We start from the raw sequence: 19,410 nt of genomic DNA, 5'->3' as shown, positions 1-19,410 counted from the left end.
AAGCAGCCCATTGACTGTGAGCTATGACTGCTACCTGTGTGCTTTGGTTCTTTGTGCTCAGGGGTCAAAAGGTGAGAGAGGAGGGGTCACCATCTTGACAAGAGTAGGTGTGGCTGCTGATACCCAGGAGGGTGGGAAGGAGTCTGTGTGGAACTTGGGTGCTCTACTCAGGGTCCTATTAGAACCCTCTTGCCCAAGTGTGAGTAAAATGGAGTAACACTGGCCTGAAAAGGATATAGTTACCAGAGGGGTTACAGTCCTTCAGGCAGAAGGGATTGGATTATACCACCAGGTAAACCGCAGAGACCAGCAGATGTGAAGTGGTGAGCAAGAGGAGTTTAAAATGGTCAGCAGAGCCGGGGAGGTGACCGAGACCAGTTGTGGCTCTGAGACCAACTCAGTCAGAGGGGCTGCAGTTTGTCTCTGTAGCCTCTCTAAGTTCTGCTTCAGGAAGAGAGGTACACTGGGACCTTGGAGGAGCAACACCCCACACATATATGGTGGAGTGGATCCACGGGCTGCAAGAAGTCTGGGGCATCTTCAGATGCACGTGTGTCCCTTCTAGACATAGCCTGATGTTCCACTGTGAGGACCATAGTCAGCTGACAGCTTTGGCTTCAGTGGATTTGGGATCTACTGCTGAGACTGGGCTAAGCCCATGTTCTTTGGCAGCCCACAGCCAGTGATGGTGCAGCGTGGACACTGACACCTGGCCACTTTCACCCAACACAAGAGTCTGAAAGGAAAGGCTGTGCTCTGAAGCTTCACACTAGGCTGGCGAGGACTTGGTCACACTCTAAGACTTCTTTGCTTTATCTTACTTCCTTCTTTTAAAGGTGTTGCCTCCTCCCCTTTCCCTCAAAAACAAAACAAAACAAAACAAAACCCACACAAAAAAACTCTTGTACTTCAAAATCCATCTTAGAATCCATGTCCCGGTGGCCTGGAGATAACATATATATATATATATATGCACTATTCTCATTCCCTTCTTGGCCATTAACATAATTATAATTATTGCATCAGGCTTCCAGGTGGTTCAGTGGTAAAGACTCCGCTTGCCAATGCAAGAGATGCAGGTTTGATCCCTGGATTGGGAAGATCCCCTGGAGAAGGGACAGGCTACCCACTCTAGTATTCTTGGGCTTCCCTGGTGGCTCAGCTGGTAAAGAATCCTCCTGCAATGCAGGAAACCAGGGTTCGATCCCTGGGTTGGGAAGATTCCTTGGAGAAGGGAAAGGCTACCCACTCCAGTATTCTGGCCTGGAGAGGTCCATGGACTGTAGAGTCCCTAGGGTCACAAAGAGTTGGACACTGCTGAGTGACTTTCATTTTCCAGTATTATAGCCAGGAAAATTTCATGGACAGAGGAGCCTGGCAGGCTGCAGGCTGCTGCTGCTGCTAAGTCGCTTCAGTCGTGTCCGACTCTGTGCGACCCCATAGACGGCAGCCCACCAGGCTCCCCCGTCCCTGGGATTCTCCAGGCAAGAACACTGGAGTGGGTTGCCATTTCCTTCTCCAATGCATGAAAGTGAAAAGTGAACGTGAAGTTGCTCAGTCGTGCCCGACTCTTAGCGACCCCATGGACTGGAGCCCACCAGGCTCCTCTGTCCCTGGGATTCTCCAGGCAAGAACACTGGAGTGGGTTGCCATTTCCTTCTCCAATGCATGAAAGTGAAAAGTGAACGTGAAGTTGCTCAGTCGTGCCCGACTCTTAGCGACCCCATGGACTGCAGCCCACCAGGCTCCTCCGTCCATGGGATTCTCCAGGCTGCAGTCTATGGGGTTGCAAAAGAGTTGGACGTGACTGAGCAACTGAGTAGACACAATTCTTGCATCAGTTGTATAATCATTTCCTCACTGCTACTGTCCACTCCAACAAACTCTCTGAGAGCCACTCCCAGTCCTCTCTTGTTCCCCGTATTTCAAGAGACTTAGGAAGGATCAGGCACATCCTAGGTGCTCAGTATATCTCCCTCCACCCTTGCCTGGAGAGCCACACCTGTGTTTATATTTGGCCACTCTGGATATCTTATTCCAGTTCCTGCTCTGTGTGGGATGTGTGCACGAAGGTCTTCCACAATTTCACTCATTGTTTTGGACAATGAACGTTATTTATTCTAAGCCAGAGGGTCTCAAAAGTGAGTGTGCATCAGAAGCACTTGAAAAGTTTGTTAAAACACAGACTACTGGGCCCCAACCCCAGAATTTCTGACTTAGATGTCTGGGTGGAACCTGAGAATCTGCATTCCTAATACGTTCCCAGGTGATGACAGTGCTGTGGGGCAGGGACCACCCTTTGAGGACCACGTGCCTGAAGCCTTGGCACTCCTCCGTTAGCGGAGGAGCCCATCCCCTTTCTGAGTTTTCTTCACATACTTTTGCTTCTCTGCCAATCTTCCCAACACTCACACACCATAAAATGTAGCTCATCTGCCTGCACCACCAGTAAACTCAGGCTAAGCTACAGCCTGAATCTTTTCAGCAGCAAGTTATTCTCTCCTACAATCTTATCTCCAGACCATGTTTTGCTTCTTGGCTCAGGATCAAACTTTCACTAACTATTAAAAAAGAAAAAACTACACTGTATATAGAGGGATCTTCTTTTACACAATGGCAGCATGAAAAAAGGATAATAGTCACTCTGAGCTTTAATTTCCTCATTTGTAAAAATGAGGACAATGCTAGTTTCCCATAAGGTCAAACAGGCAAATGAATGTGACAACAGAAAACAAAGCTCAGGACACTTTAAGACATCAAGTGATTTCCACACTAGGCAAATGATCACGTGTGTGCCAGCTACATATTGAGGAATAAAGGGAAACCCCTTTAAAATTGTATAGGACCTTTTTGTGGGGGGATATCTTTTATTTCTCTAACATACATCTTTCCTTACCACTCCACCTCTCAAAAAAGGGAAAATAAATGTGATACCTCTTGTTTAAAGCTAGGTGAAATGACACCACCCTTATGGCAGAAACTGAAGAGGAACTAAAGAGCCTCTTGATGAAAGTGAAAGAGGAGAGAGAAAAAGCTGGCTTAAAACTCAACATTCAGAAAACTAAGACCATGGCATCTGGTCCCATCACTTCACGACAAATAGATGGGGAAACAATGGAAACAGTGAGAGACTTTGTTTTCTTGGGCTCCAAAATCACGGCAGATGGTGACTGCAGCCATGAAATTAAAAGATATTTGCTCCTTGGAAGAAAAGCTATGACCAACTTAGACAGCATGTTACAAAGCAGAGACATTACTTTACAAACAAAGGTCCGTCTAGTTGAAGCCATGGTTTTTCCAGTGGTCATGTATGGATGTGAGAGTTGGACTAGAAAGAAAGCTGAGCACCGAAGAATTGATGTTTTTGAACTGTGGTGTTGGAGAAGACTCTGGAGAGTCCCTTGGACTGCAAGGAGATCCAACCAGTCAATCCTCCAGGAAATCAGTCCTGAATATTCATTGGGAGGACTGATGCTGAAGTTCCAATATTTTGGCTAACTGATGTGAAGAACTGACTCCTTGGAAAAAACCCTGATGCTGGGAAGGATTGAAGGCAGGAGGAGAAGGGGATGACAGAGGATGAGATGGTTGGATGGCATCACCAACTTGATGGACATGAGTTTGAGCAAGTCCCTGTGGACTGCACACCAGGACAAGGAAGCCTGGTGTGCAGTCCACAGGGTTGCAAAGAGTCGGACATGACTGAGCGACTGATCTGAACTGAACTGAAATGGTATTATTACTTCTCCATCAAACACAATAAGAAAAACCATCTCAAAATTAAAATCTGCTTCTTTCCCCAAGTTAGAAGGGGGCAAGTTATTAGCACTTACTATATGTTTTTGTGTGTGTGTGTGTATGTGTGTGTTCTCTGTCCTGTCTGACTCTTTGTGACCCCGTGGACTGTAGCCTGCCAGGCTCCTTTGTCCATGGGCTTTTCCAGGCAGGAATACTGGAATGGATTGAAACTTCCTCCCAGGGATCTTCCTGACTCAGGGATTGAACCTGCATCTCCTGCATTGGCAGGCAGATTCTTTACCACTAGCACCACCTGGGAAGCCCAACATATGTTATTACATAGGATATTTTTATTTCACCATTTATACCAACACTAGAAAAAATACTGAGAAAAAAATTCATGACTGAAGACATCAGTCACGAATGCTAATTAAATCTCATATCAGTAAAAGCTAGAAGCTACACATATTGTAGGTAACATCCCACGATGAACAGTTCTAGAAAATAATTTATCAAAATGCATTCCTACTTCCTTCATGCATGGCATACAGGTGACAGACATTAAACAATTATCATGGGGGGAAGCAATAATTTTTTAAGCAATTAATGTTTAACAACTCCAGAAGGCAGCAATTAAAAATTGTTACCATCTGGTGACAACTGCATGATATGCATGGCTCAAAAATTCTCCTGGCTGAGTGTACAAAATAAATTACAAAACCTATCAAAAGCAACCATGTGGTCAGAAATGACTAAGAATGCAGAAAATCACAAAAGAAGGGGGAAAGGGTGCCCTTTCTAAATACTATGTAAGCATATAAGCAAATTTCTTGAAGGCAAGAGTTGGCTTTTTGAAACTATACCCACTATATGACAAGACAGTACTAATAAGCTCCATAAAGTGTACTGCGTGTTGCTGTCCCCAGCTTTCTCTCAGTAGAAGTGGACTACTCTAACTAAAAACCCATAGGATGAACTCTGCAGGTGACCTATGTATGGAACAGACTGGTCATTTCAACTGCCCCTTTAATAAAGTGGGCATAATTAAAAAAAAAAAAACATGCTTTATTATATGAACATCAGATACAATGCAACAAAAACTGGGAAGAAATACAAGTTTAGAAAACCTAATTAAACCTAATAAATTTAGAAAAATATTAATGCTTGGGCTCAATACCAAAAATAAGGCTCAATATGAGCAAAAGAGAAAAAGAGGATATGAACGTACATCTAATAAAACCAGGAGTGATATTAGAAACATATTTTAAAAATTGGTAAGACATGTGCCTCAATCAGTTAGAGAGAATGCTGAGCATTGCAGGATCCTGGAGACTCACTACTTTTCCAAATATTGACTCATTACTTGCAGGGCTATTAGGAGGTCCAGGAAGGTCCCAAAGAAAGGGTCAGGTTATGGGGATTAGGAAGAGGCAGTAGGTTGGGGCAAAATCTATATATTAATTTAGTACCAAAGTACCAGTAGAGCTGTTCTGCTGGTACATACTGGCCAAGTACTATCTTCAAGTCTGATATTAAAAGAGCTTGGTAGCACTCTCCAACATGAAGGATTGACTGATTCATTCATGTGTTATTGAAAGAAAGTCAGGCATTTAGAAAAAGGCAATAAGCATCTATAATATTTATAACTTAAATGGGGATTTTTGATCTTCATCACTTGAACAATAATTAGAAATCTTTTCTCATCATTAATGAGAATCAAGGCAAACATGAGAAATACATTGTGTCAGCAACCTAAGAAATAGGACTTTGTAAGTTTCAAACTGTAAGCCTCAACACATTTAAGGAGTTCGATGATTTACTGATCACTTACTATAAATCAGACACAAAGCTGAACACTTAACAATACACGGATTCCATGGTTTCTTAACAACATCTGGTGAGGCTGGTATTATTATTATCATTTTACAGAGGAAGAAATGAGGCTCAGTATTTTGCCCAAGGCTACTTGGTTAGTAAGCAGACCCAACTAATCTCAAAGCCTGGGCAGGATTATAACCAGTGCACTACACGTCCTCCTTAGCTGGCCCTGGCTGACTGAATGGGCAGTCACATTTGCTAGACTTCACTGCTGATAACATCTGAGATGATGCTCCTCAGTATGGTCTATAAATAAGACAAGAACAGATATTTTTTCTTGATGCTGAATAAAACACTACCACACATAAAAGAAAATATAAAGCCTGACTGAAGGTCTGATTTAAGTTTCTAACTGCCAAAGTGTGAAAGAACCTAGTGGGGGTTCTTCATGAACCTTATTAAACTGATCACCGATGGACTGCCTTTCATGCTCCACTGGGCCATGGACAGATAACCCCAAAGAATGAATGACCACAAGCATGAAAGAGATTTAACTACATGATACGAGAAAAAGGAAATGTAAGTTGACCCAATATAATGGTATCATAATTTTTAAAATGGTGTCAATTGCAAATTCATTTCTTAAAATGTATCTACTCTTGCTAATCTAGGACAGACATTGAAAATAAATGTAAAATATCCCCTTGACTTTTCTAAGTTATCTGAAGAGTAGAATACAGAGCTACTTGTTTTCTGAAAAGAATATATGTATTTGGTATCTGAAGCAGGAATCAATGGAAAACTTTAAGATATATGGCACAGCATCCATCTCCCAAATGCATCTGTTCAATAGTTCAATAACTGTAATGTGATTCATTTGTTGTGTGAAATAAAATCGTCTTTGCATAAAGGTCATCTAACTCATAAGGGAGTAACAGAGAGATGGTTGAGGTATGTTAACGCTGGAATTGCACAAACTGGGACCCTGCTGTCCAGTTGAGCCGGCCGCACGGCAACACAGCAGCCCCTGTGCTCTGACCTCTTCTCTCCCATTAGAGGCAATGGATAGAACCAGAGATCTGGCATCTCAGGACAAAACAAGATACTCATAAGTTTCTCGCGTTTTCCAGAAAGAGACATAAAGATCCCTTACCAGGAAATTCCAATTGGCATTAATCTGAGTCACCACGCCAGAGAGGAACACGCCCAGGAAGAGAAGGGAACAGACGAAAGCTGTCACAGACACGAACATGACCCATCCTTGCAACAGAGGTAGAGGAACATTGGAGGAGGCGACTAGGATCCACACGAGTCCTCCGAACACCTGCAGGGAAAAGAAACACAGTGACAGACTTGGGCACAGAACTGGACATGCCTGCATCAGGCTTCCTCGCTGTCTTAGCTCCTCCCCAGACCCCTGCATGTGTTCCTGCAACCCCGCCAGTGACTTGTCTCCATCATTACTGGAGATGCCTTCTCTCAGCTGCAAGCAAGAGCTTCTGCTCTGAGGCCTGATCCGACTCCACACCTATTTCTGAACCCGCCTTTCTGCTGGACTCTTGTCCTCAGTCTATGACCAGGTTCAGCATGCTTTCACCATCTAAAAGTGTTTTCTTTTAAAAGAATTTGAAAAAGAATAAATATGTGTATGTGTATTATATAACAGAATCACTTCACTATACACTGAAACTAACACAACATTGTTAATCAACTATGCTCCAAAAAAAAAAAAAAATTAAGTATTTTCCTTTGACCTTGCTGCCTCTCTAGTTTCCTCCCTAAGGATTTCTTTTCAGTTCACCGTTTTTACAAATTTATCTCTCCACCTCCTCTCCTTATTACCATCTACTGGCTTCTGCTCTTGCCACTTCTCAGAAAGTCTATTAGCAAAGATCAGCCATAAATTTCCAACCTGTCACTTCTCATGGCCATGCTTCAGTCCTTATCATGACCTATTCACATAGGTGAGATTTGCCAATACGTGGTGACTCAGATGGTAAAGAACCTGCCTACAATGCAGGAGACCTGGGTTTGATCCCTGGGCTGGGAAGATCCCCTGGGAGGGAACAGCTACCCATTCCAATATTCCTGCCTGGAGAATTCCATGGACAGAGGAGCCTGGTGGGCTATAGTCAGTCCATAGCGTCACAAAGAGTTGGACACGACTGAGCAACTAACGCTAACTGAATAGCTGTAGCTACTGTACATGATTGGAGAAGGAAACAACAACCCACTCCAGTATTCTTGCCTGAAGAATCCCATGGACAGAGGAGCCTGACGGGCTACAGTCCACGGGGTCAGAAGAGTTGGACACGACTCAGCAACTAAACCACCACCGCTGTACATGATAGAAAACAATAAAATCTTTCATCATTTATTGATGTTCTTCTATGTGTTGGACATAAGAATAAATACTTTAGGTATTTATACACCTAATATTCAATAAATACCCACTGTCTGGCACTGTGCTGGGTGAAAGGCATAAAACGGTAAACGATGGTCTCAGCCATCACAGAGGTCATAGTGTCTTATAGGAAAGGAAATTAAGTAAGTCTCTCAAATGCTGCTTCATGTGTGGCACAATTGGGCAAATGCTGGGTGCTAAATCCAGATGTGAAAGTCAGAAAACACTGCCTAGAAGCAACAACTCAAAGGACAGTGCTAGGGAGAAGGGCAGAGGGCAGAGGAGGCTGTTTCAGGGCAGGAGGTAAATCTTGAGATGATTTGGGGCAGGGGGGCAGAGGGGCTGAGAAACAGCCTGGCAGAGCTGAAAGGCAGAGCTCCGGGTGATGGAGCAGCAGGCTGGGACACGACAGCAAAAGAACAGATGAAGAAAATACGCAGATTTATGGCTGGGGCAGGTAGCAGTGAGTGAGAAAACAGAGGAGGAGGAGGAGTTAGTAGGTGAAGACAGTTTTATGAATCTGACAGCAACAGTCTCCTCCATGCTACCACCAAAGAGATAAAGGCTAGGGATTCTCCTGGTGGTCCAGTGGTTAAAACACCTCCCTGGTTGGGGACCTAAGATCCCACACGTCATGCAGCCAACAAAAAGAGAGAGTGTGAGATAAAGGCTATACATCCTTTACAGGGTATTCCAGGCCCTTTATGAGCTAACCTGTCTTTTCCATACTTGTCTCTTGCCACTAAGCCCCTCACATCTTACATTATAGAAAAAGAAATGAACAGTCCAGAGACAAAGCTCTTTCACAGTTGAGTGGCCTGACTTATCTTGGCCCAGAATATTGTTCCTTCCCTACGTGTTTCTGAGAAACTCCCATGCATAGTTCACCATGGATAGCACATCAACCAGAAGGTCTTTCCTGAGTTCCATCCCACACTCAGGCCATCTTCCAGCCCTCTGGGCAAAATCCCTATTGTGGATTTGTTACATGGATGAGAAACATGTATTAATAATTAATGCCCCTGGCTTTCAGTCCAACTTAACTACTAGACCTTCTTGGCAGCAGGCTGTCTTATATGCCTCTGTATCTAGTATCATTTATTTATCTACAAGTTAATTCTTTCCTAACTCTCGGTCAGACATTGTGTCATATCTGGCAATGAAAACCTAGGTTATAGAAGTATCCTGGAGACACAAATAGGTAAGTGGGAATCAATCCCCAGCTCCACACACAACACAACAATATAGGTGACGTCATAGAAGCAGGTTATGTCTGGCGTATGGCAGGCTGTTAGATATTTGCTTCGTGAACAAACAAGCTCTTATTTCCCATGGGAGAACAATCGGAGCACCAAATATTAAAAAAACAATAATCATGTGTATCTTGCCAGATAATATCCAACTTGCTCATTAGAAGTTAAAAATACAAGTATTAATTCGTTTCTTAAAAACAAAAAAAAAAAGAGGCCCACCCAATTCATTAGTACTTTGATAAACATTTTGGAAAGCCTGAGTTATCACTTGAACAACAATAATGAAAGAGCCAGTCTAATAAATTGATAATAATGTTGTTATATCTCAAGTCCTAATTCCAAAGGAAACATGAACAACCAACCCGGAAAGTTTTATGAAGTAAATCTAAGTCATGAATATTAATATATATTTTTGAAAATATAACCATAACCTTAGTAGCTATGAAAGAAAGAGTGTTCCTGGTAAAAGACTCTCTGCTCTTTCTTACTGTTTAATACATATTTGAAGGTGATAAGATCTTCCATTTTTTCTTTTTTCTCAGCCTCTTCTTCTTGGCACATTGTTCTTACTCTCCCCCCAACAAATAAGCAACATTATTTTAAATACTACTTAAGAAATATACATCACTACTGAATATCTATTAATTCAAGAATCATTTTTGAGACTCCAGGTGTCAAAATAAAGAATAATAAAGAACAACCTGCCACTGTCCATTGGGGACAAGCAGACTCAGAAGGATAAGCATCATTATACGATACAAATGTTATGATCACATGACACCTCTAAAGAAGATGCTATATGATGTCTTGGAATTAAGCATAACATGTAATAAACCTGGACTGGACCTCAAACTGGCCAGCCTCAAATCTGCTGCCAAGCACTGTAGAAGGACACTGAGAAAAAAGGTGAAAAAAAAAAAAGGCAAGGTTCTGTCTCCAGGAGCGCTCAATAAGGGAGAAATAGACACCATCAAATCTGATTCAGGAGCAGATTGTGGTGAGTGCTATAAAAAGAGCTCAACGCTGTGTGCTCCGGGAGATGGGGAGAGGGAAGAAGGAGCAGAAGGGGAAGAATGCAGAAGGCAGGCTGGGGAGGCAGGCCCTGAAGCAGGCTTTCCAGGTAGATGAGGGCTGTGACCAGGGATGCTAACGTGACACAGTAGAGATGAACTGTCCTTGTCAGACCCGAAACTACTGTCCTTCCCATACCTCAAAGGCTAGGAAAGGGAACTAAGTGTGTATATGAGAAGAGAACAGACTTGCGTTCCTGTCTGTGATGTGGGTATGGCTGGAAAGAGGGGAGGGGAGGCAGGAAGGTGTATGAATGCCTTCCCCTCTGCCCCCACAAATGGTTTTGCATGCATGTGCATGCACACACACCCACACTCTACATCCTCAGATCAGAGATTCTGTGAAACCCAGATTTAAGTCTTGCTCACTGCAGTAGACAGAGGATGGGCCAGAGAAGAGAATTAAGCCACTCTGGAGATCCACCTTTCTCGTTGCAAGACTGTCACATTGGTGAACAGGTCCGTAGGGCCTTGACACAGTATTTCTCCTTACTCCACAATACACTACCTCTTCTTTTTGCCAAAAGCTACTTTTCTCCTGAGCATCCAAATCTGGCTCCAACTTTAAAAAAAACTGAGCCTTTACTAACATTACCAATGTTGAGTATATTCTCTTCACCTGATTCTAGGCATTCCTAAGTTCAGAATATTTACCAGCCACGTTAATTATCAGCATCCTTATTCAGAAGACGTGACTCTGGAGGAAGCTTTGTTTTTAGAAGTGAAAAGCAGAACACAAAAATGGTTAAAATCCGAGGGAGAACAGTCGATAACATCTTGCAGCAACTGGAGCATGCACGCGGCCTCAAGAAGCGGGGAATGCCAGTTCACTGGTGGTGTGTGTGCCTTGGATCTGAGTCCACTTCTGACCTCTTGTCTATTATGGCCTTCCACCACTCTCTGGTGTCCTAAAAAGTCTGATAATTACATACAAGACTCCTTAAGGCACCACCTTTTGAAATTTCTTCCAGGAATAAAGTCAGGGCTCATGACTTTGAATCTCAGCCCTGACAAGAAGACAATCCGACTTCCAGGCAATGCAAAAGTAAATAACCTCTTCAAGCAGGTATCAGTCTTCCCCTCTTACCCCTTGCCTCCTGAGCTCAAATTTAAGTGTACTTGGCATGCACCTTAAGTGCTCAAATACACCCTGAGTTGCAGTGACTAAGTTGCTACCCATTCCTAAACCCAGGGGTCTCCTTTGTGGCTTAGTGTATGCTCATCACTTCAGATTGGCTCCTGCAGACCAGAGGGTGTGACCTGGCTGAAGCCTTGCCATAAGAAAACCAGGCAAGCATTCATCCACACATCACACCAAACTGAACCCTCACAGTTGGAGCTAAAACATGTTTTCACTAGAAACTGTGGACGGACAAAAATACGTAACCCCACGGGAAACCATGGTCTTGAGTAACTGATAATTCTGGCTGCATGGATTACAGGCTTCTCAACTTGGCTCCTATTTGGATGGCCTTCCTATGTCCCCAAAGGATGCCTTTTGCAAACACCCTTTTTCTTTTCAAATGTCACTTATTTCCTAACAGCGTGCTTTTAAACATGCCCTCCGACAACTTAGCTAATAATTTCCAAACCACTTTGACACCTTCATCTTAGTATACTCTTATTATTCACTAAATAAACAGGCCAATTTCTATGCTGACCTATTTTCAGTCAATATTTGGAATGAGACCAGGAAAAGGTAAGTGAAGCTGAAGGTATGAAGGGCTGGTCAGACTGCCCCTAAGGAGAAACACTTCAATACTGTGAACTTTCTGTATGTAATGCATAACCCTCTCTTTCCAATTTCCCTACTATTTACATATTGGACATTTCATCACTTTATATCAGTGGAATGAAAAAACCAGAATGCCTAGAGGAAAAAAACGTCTCCCAACCTGGCTTACATATGAGGTTAAAGCTGATGAGGCTAAGAGAAATATGAGCTAGTATTTACCTAGCTCTTGTGTTCCAAGCACTGTTCTGAGGGTTTTATTTGTACCAACTTAAGCCTTACAAACACTGAGAGATAAGCACTATTATTATTCCCATTTTATAGATAAGCTATTCAAGATAGAGTCATTAATAACTTTCTCTAAATCATACAGTTAATAAATAGTAGTCCTGGGATCTGAACTTATACTCTTAACATTATGCTATTCCAGCCCCCAAAAGTCTAATGTTTATTCCAGAGCAGAGTTTTTGTAATTTGGCCATGGATTGGCTTGGGGGAAAGGGCCAGACTGATTCTCCAAAATCATATCAAATTGTGTAGGTAAGTGCATATACATTTTTTCTGTATACAGTCTTCTGTATACAGTCATATATAGTCTTCAATGTCCATCAGAATCACAAAGGGGTTTGAGGCCCTCCAAAAGTTCAGAACACCTTATCTTCTTGATAATCTCTCCTATTTCAATGGATGCTGACCAATCAGGTTCCTGCACATGAAACAATATGGTTAAAGGACGTTTAACATGTTCAGACTATTTATCTTCTAGTGACTAGATCACCTATAACTCTGTTTTATATACAACATGTGTTCCAAAGAATGTTTTTAAGTGGAATATACTTCAGTCAACAGATACAATAACTGATAGATGTATTTACAAGGCAGCCATAAAAGTGCACAGTCATTCACCACATGACTGCAGTCCAGTGGAGATAGCACGGGGGAGACTCCTGTCAGCCTCTCCAAGCTCACCCTCTCCCTGCGGTGCTCCTTTCCCTGCCGCTCTCTCTCTGCACTGCAGCCTCTGCCTTTCTTCCCCTGCATACAAAGAGGCCATCACACTGGTCCATGCTTCTGCCCAGCATGCTGCCTTGAGACTTTTTGTTGGATAACAAAACTCTGCTACCAAGTCTTAACAGAAAGACTTCCCTGACTGGTTGAAATCAGAGGCTCGCATGCATGTTTTGCCCACTGGATTGTGAGGTCAGAGTCGGCCACATTGCCTAAACATCTCTGTATGCTCAGAACCCAGGCCAGCACTTTATACTGAGGATGCTCAATTGCATTCTCTTTGAAATGAAGGAAACTCACCAGTGCGTTTAATAGATGGTTCTAGAGGACATTGCTCCAGAGGAGCAGCTTGAGACGCTGGGAACACACTGCTGTCTGGAGCTTGGCTCATTCCTTGGTACATGGTGGGTGTTCAAAAATAGGCATGAAGACTTGGGAAGCAGGAACATGTCCTTCTCAAATTTTAAGTTATTATTGGCAACACCCACAGCCTCGTACAAGATCTTAGGAGCCTAGGGTGGCAAGTTATGGGGAAGCTGGCACCTTTTGAAATCTAGCTCATGATACCTCTTTCAATCTTCTTTCTAATTCTTCATTTGAGCCCAAGATTTTATTCAGTTTACCTATTCTACTGCAATGGCCATGGGACGAGTGACCAAAGTAGTGCTTGTCTTGTGCCTTGCCCCATCCACCCTGGCTCCTCTCCATCAATCACCATCTGCCTTCTCACCATGCTGATTTCCATTCAAACTGTTCCTGGACTAGCCCTGGTACAGTTCTCAGAAGCAAACATTGTCAAGGTGTTTCGTTTGTTTTGTTTTTAACCGGGGAAAAAAAGGACAAATTCTGAGAAGCAACAAGAAATGACATCTACAAAAAAGACCTAATGCAAATGAGGATTTGCTATTTCAATTTACATTTGAAAGATTTAAAAATACATTTGACAGTGTCATAAAGAATTAGACTTTTTCCATGTCCATCTGACCTAAACTTCCATTTTGGTTTCTCAAATAGCTGTTGCTGCTGCTGCTGCTGCTAAGTCGCCCCAGTGGTGTCCGACTCTGTGCAACCCCATAGACAGCAGCCCACCAGGCTCCTCCGTCCCTGGGATTCTCCAGGTAAAAATACTGGAGTGGGTTGCCATTTACTAACCCTAAAATGGAAAGCCCATATTATAGGGAAGATGTATGTTCTGGCTCTTTTTTATTCTTATTTATAATTTCCCTTGATTTTTAAAATCTGTTTTTCATATGTTTATAGGTAGCAAGTTATCCTCCAGGTTAAAATGTTCATGCAGAAATACCAATGTTTCAGCATCAACAAGGACTGTACAAGTCATTGCCTCTTATCTTTCTTTTTATCCCCCTTCTTCTGAAAGCTATTACACAAAAGTTAGGAATGTCATCTCTGGTGACTATTCAAGGGCATGGCCCTTTTCATATAAAATAGGACACAGGAAAGTCAAGTAAACTATAAGCTCCTGAAGAAGAGTCATGACATTTTAGATGTTGGGCAATAATAAGTGCTGGAGAAGGTGTGGAGAAAAAGGAACACTCCTACCCTGTTGTTGGGAATGTAAATTGGTACATCCACCATGGAGAACAGAATGGAGGTTCCTTAAAAAACTAAAAATAGTGATACCATATAATCTAGCCATCCTACTCCTGGACAAATATCCTGAGAAAACCATATTTTGAAAAGATAAATGCACCCGAATATTCATTGCAGTATTATCAACAATTGCTAAGACATGGAATCTGTGTTCATTGACAGACGAATGGATAAAGAAGTTGTGGTTAATACACACAATGGACTCAGCCATAAAAAGAATAAAATAACGCCATCTGCAGCAACATGGATGGACCTAGAGATGATCATACTAAGTGACGTAAGCCAGAAAGAGAAAGATGAGTATCATATGATGCTGCTTATATGTGGAATCTCAAAAACTCTAAAAATGAACTTACTTACAAAACAGAAATGGACTCACAGATGTAGAAAACAAACTTATGGTTACCAAATGGGAAAGTGTGGAGGGATAAATTAGGAGATTGGGATTAAAATATATATACTACTATACAAAACAGAGCATCAATAAGGACCTACTGCATAGCACAGGGAACTATACTCAATATCTTGTAATAACCTATAATGAAAGAGAATGTAAAAAAAAATATGTACACTTATATATGGAGAAGGACATGGCAACACACTCCACAATTCTTGCCTGGGAAATCCCATGGACAGAGAAGCTGATGTGCTACAGTCCATGGGGTCACAAAGAGTTGGCTATGACTTAGTGAGTAAACAACAGCAACAATACTTATATATAGGTATAACTGAATCACTTTGCTGTTTGTATGAAACTAACACAACACTGTAAATCAACTATCTATATTTCAGTAAAAAATTTTTTTGTTTCCTCTCCAATGTTTTATTATAAAAAAAAATCATAAAGAAAAGAAGACTGAATTTTACAGTGAATACTTACAGCACCTAGATTTTTCCATTTAGTTTTTACTATTTTCTTTTCTTATTTTATTTTTTTTTAATTATGAAAGTATGATAACACATTTACAGGAGACTTGGAAGATACAGAACAAGGTTACATATATATCACAATTATTTTTTAAGTAGATAAATTAAGATTTTTAGTTGGAATTTCAATATCAAACTCTCAAAAATTAATAGCAAGAATATACAGAGAAGCAGAAGAATATAACAGACTGTAAAGCACTGTGAATGAATTCTATATGAAGAGTTATACAATTTTCACACAACAATATAAATAAAATTTTTTTTAATAAAATGTTTCCTTTCTTCTAGAAAGAAATTGGACAAGCCCCAAGCATCCAGTATTGCACATCGAACCTGGACTGGCGACTCATTTCATACATGATATTATACATGTTTAATGCCATTATCCCAAATCTTCCCACCCTCTCCCTCTCCCACAGAGTCCATAAGACTGTTCTATACATCAGTGTCTCTTTTGCTGTCTCGTATACAGGGTTATTGTTACCATCTTTCTAAATTCCATATATATGTGTTAGTATACTGTATTGGTGTTTTTCTTTCTGGCTTACTTCACTCTGTATAATAGGCTCCAGTTTTATCCATCTCATTAGAACTGATTCAAATGAATTCTTTTTAATGGCTGAGTAATACTCCATTGTGTATATGTACCATAGCTTTCTTACCCATTTATCTGCTGTTGGGGCTGGTGCACTGGGATGACCCAGAGGGATGGTATGGGGAGGGAGGAGGGAGGAGGGTTCAGGATGGGGAACACATGTATACCTGTGGCGGATTCATTTTGATATTTGGCAAAACCAATACAATATTGCAAAGTTTAAAAATAAAATTAAATTAAAAAAAAATAAAAACAACTTGTTATAAAAAAAAAAAAGAAATTGGACAAGACTTTGAGCAGGCATACTTCAAAGCTGCCCTTCCCAGCTCCAGACAGTTTCTCTGAAATATTTTCACACACTCTTCAATGTGTCCTACAGAACAATCACACAGCGTTTGTTAAGTACCGCACATGCAGTGGTACTGGGTACACCAGCCTGGCTCCTGTCCCTTGTCATTACACAGTCTTTCCTCTTCAGTTGTATCAATGCAGACACACTCCGTCCCCGGCTCCTGCCACTAGGTACAACATTTCTATCGGACTCCACAAGACAAATCTCTCCTTTACCTTTTCCTTTGGAGCTCAAGGTCAAGGTTTTCAGCAACTTGGTTTAAAGTTTCCCATATTTCAATTCTTCATATTTCTTAGGGAGCTGCCAATCAGGGCAAATGACTGCTGAAAATAATCTTTGGCAGGGGCTTTTTTTTTTCTCTTATGAAGTTTTAAAGACTCCTTTCTCATGGATAGAGATTCTCAACTCAGAGGCAACGGAAAAATCTTACCTAAGAATTAAAATCCTTTTAACACAATGGCACCCCACTCCAGCACTCTTGCCTGGAAAATCTCATGGACGGAGGAGCCTGGAAGGCTGCAGTCCATGAGGTCGTTGAGGGTCGGACATGGCTGAGTGACTTCACTTTCACTTTTCACTTTCATGCACTGGAGAAGGAAATGGCAACCCACTCCAGTGTTCTTGCCTGGAGAATCCAGGGACAGGGAAGCCTGGTGGGCTGCCATCTATGGGGTTGCACAGAGTCGGACACTACTGAAGTGACTTAGCACCTACACAGGGAAATATACTCACAGATAGCCCCGTCTTCACCACTGCAGACACACAACGTCCCTTTGCAACCATTATCTATTTTCTGGGCAAGAGAGGAAAACTCTACACAGTGAAACATTTATGTGTTAGTCCATCTACAGTCAAAGCTGTGGGTTGAAAATAACCTGAAATCCTTGTCATAAATTTATCTGCATGACTGCACATGCCTGCTGCATAGCCCATCCCTCCCCATCATCCTTTCATTAACATTTTGTTTTTCTGGTATAATTCCTCTGTGTTATATATTATACTCAAGTTTGGTCTAGGATCATTTCAGGCCACGTCACAACTTTACATCATGGTTGACCTTCTAAACATCAAGTCTGTGTCTCTTCTCTGCTTCTTTTCTTTGTCATATTTCTGGTTTGCATTATCCCTCATCCAAACTACTGCAGTAAGCCCCTTAGCTATCATCCCTGCCTTCAATCTCTCTGCATTATGACCAACCTTCACTACTCAAAGATTTCTACAACACAAGTCTGATCAAGTTTATCTCTGTCCTTCAGCAGCTCCCCATCACAGACAGAATAAATGTTATGCCTTGGCTGACCATTTCTCAGCAAACCACATCTTGAACTCTACCTGCCCTTTTTCCTTCCCTGCCACCTTCCCATGAGTCATGTAAAAAAACAAACATTGAAAAACACTAATTGTTGCCAGGACCTCTATGCCATGGTCTTTCTTGTCTCTGGGGTTTGCACATATTCTCGTTTCTATCTGGAATTCTCTTTCCCATTTTTTTTCTGTCTATTGAACCTCTACGCATACTTTCAGATTAAACTCAAATGTCACCGTCCCATTGAAGCTGCCTTATATGACCTTCCCAGTGGCCAGATGTACTCCACCCTGTTTTTAAACAGTACTTTTCATAAACCAATTTTATCACTTCAAACATAGCATTATAATTCTTTCCCGGCTTGTACTTCACTGTATAGGAATTTCTTTTAAGAGCAGGAGTTATGTTAATTGTCCTATTTTCAGGGCATAAGAGAAGGTGTGATACATAGCTAGTTCTTAATCATTTGTGGAATACATGAAAATTATTGTGGCATCCTAAACACTGCAGTTGGAAGCCTATGAATAAGAGTCCTAGACTATCTCACATAAAGAGAGATGTTCAGGATTATCCTGGGGGAGTGCAGATGGTTTCCTAAACACTGAAACTGTGAGTTTCAGTGGATGACGATGGATGGCATCACTGATTGGATGGACGTGAGTCTGAGTGAACTCCGGGAGTTGGTGATGGACAGGGAGGCCTGGCGTGCTGCGATTCATGGGGTTGCAAAGAGTCGGACACGACTGACTGACTGAACTGAACTGAACTGAACTGAAACTGTGAAACACACTGAGTACGATAATGACCTTTACTATTTTCCATGTGTAATACATTCGTACTTCTGATCTTCTTGTGCATTATATTAATACAAGACAAGCTCATTAAGGACAAGAACCGAAAACAGCTTGCTCAGCCCAAAAGTTCAGATGCTCCAATGGCATCTTCCTAAACAGACCTGCCTAGAGAGTGTTTTGCCTATAGTTCACTTTCCATGGTTGAGTCTTTATTCCCTGAATGGTAGTTATTTGGGGACATATCCTCTCAACCAGGTTACAAGCTCTTTCAGGTGAGGCAGGGTGTAAACATCTTTGTTCCTAGAATGATGTCTTGTACACAATAGATATTCACTAATTACCTGGTGAATAATTTGGAAAACATTAATTCAGGAAACACTGAATCAAAGCATTAGATTTTGAAAATGATAACTTTTGAAGGGTTCCCATCTTAAACTAAAAAGCTTTGCTTTGCAAAACTAACTTAGTATTAAACTCTTCATAGCAAGCACATGTTGGTAAGTACAGCTGAGTGCAAAATGCCAGAGGAGGACGACTTAGGTGTCTAAGAGTTGCACTATCTCCACCTGGGAACCCAGCACTATAAACTACTTTACCTGGTGTATGGAGGCTGACAATAGCTGTATCTTTTGAGTTATCTCCCCAACAACTGCCTTACACTTGAGAGACTGTGAATATGGTATAATAAGGTGAACTGAAATAAAATTATTGGAGCAAAGTTACTGCTTAGTGTGAGACATGAACTCCAAGATCATGGTTGCATCAATGATTGATAGTCCAGCCCATCTTTGTCAGGTTTGGT

At 41.7% G+C, this 19,410-nt stretch overlaps 1 protein-coding gene across 2 annotated transcripts in view; it reads right to left on the bottom strand.

The window, feature by feature from the left end:
* The window catches only part of MAL2 (mal, T cell differentiation protein 2), a 33,326-nt gene that overhangs the window by 10,611 nt on the left and 3,305 nt on the right, over nucleotides 1-19,410 (bottom strand). For both annotated transcript variants that reach the window (XM_086335400.1, XM_086335401.1), the window contains exon 2: nucleotides 6,710-6,880. In XM_086335400.1, the coding sequence (XP_086191526.1) occupies nucleotides 6,710-6,880 (171 nt within the window). The remainder of the gene's footprint in view (nucleotides 1-6,709; nucleotides 6,881-19,410) is intronic.

Source organism: Bos grunniens, chromosome 14 (genome assembly GCF_055505025.1).
Source record: "Bos grunniens cultivar Pamir isolate PY7600 chromosome 14, Bosgru_T2T1.0, whole genome shotgun sequence".
NCBI lineage: Eukaryota > Metazoa > Chordata > Mammalia > Artiodactyla > Bovidae > Bos > Bos grunniens.
Note: the sequence above shows the minus strand (reverse complement) of the source record. Positions and strands in the feature narration are given on the sequence as shown.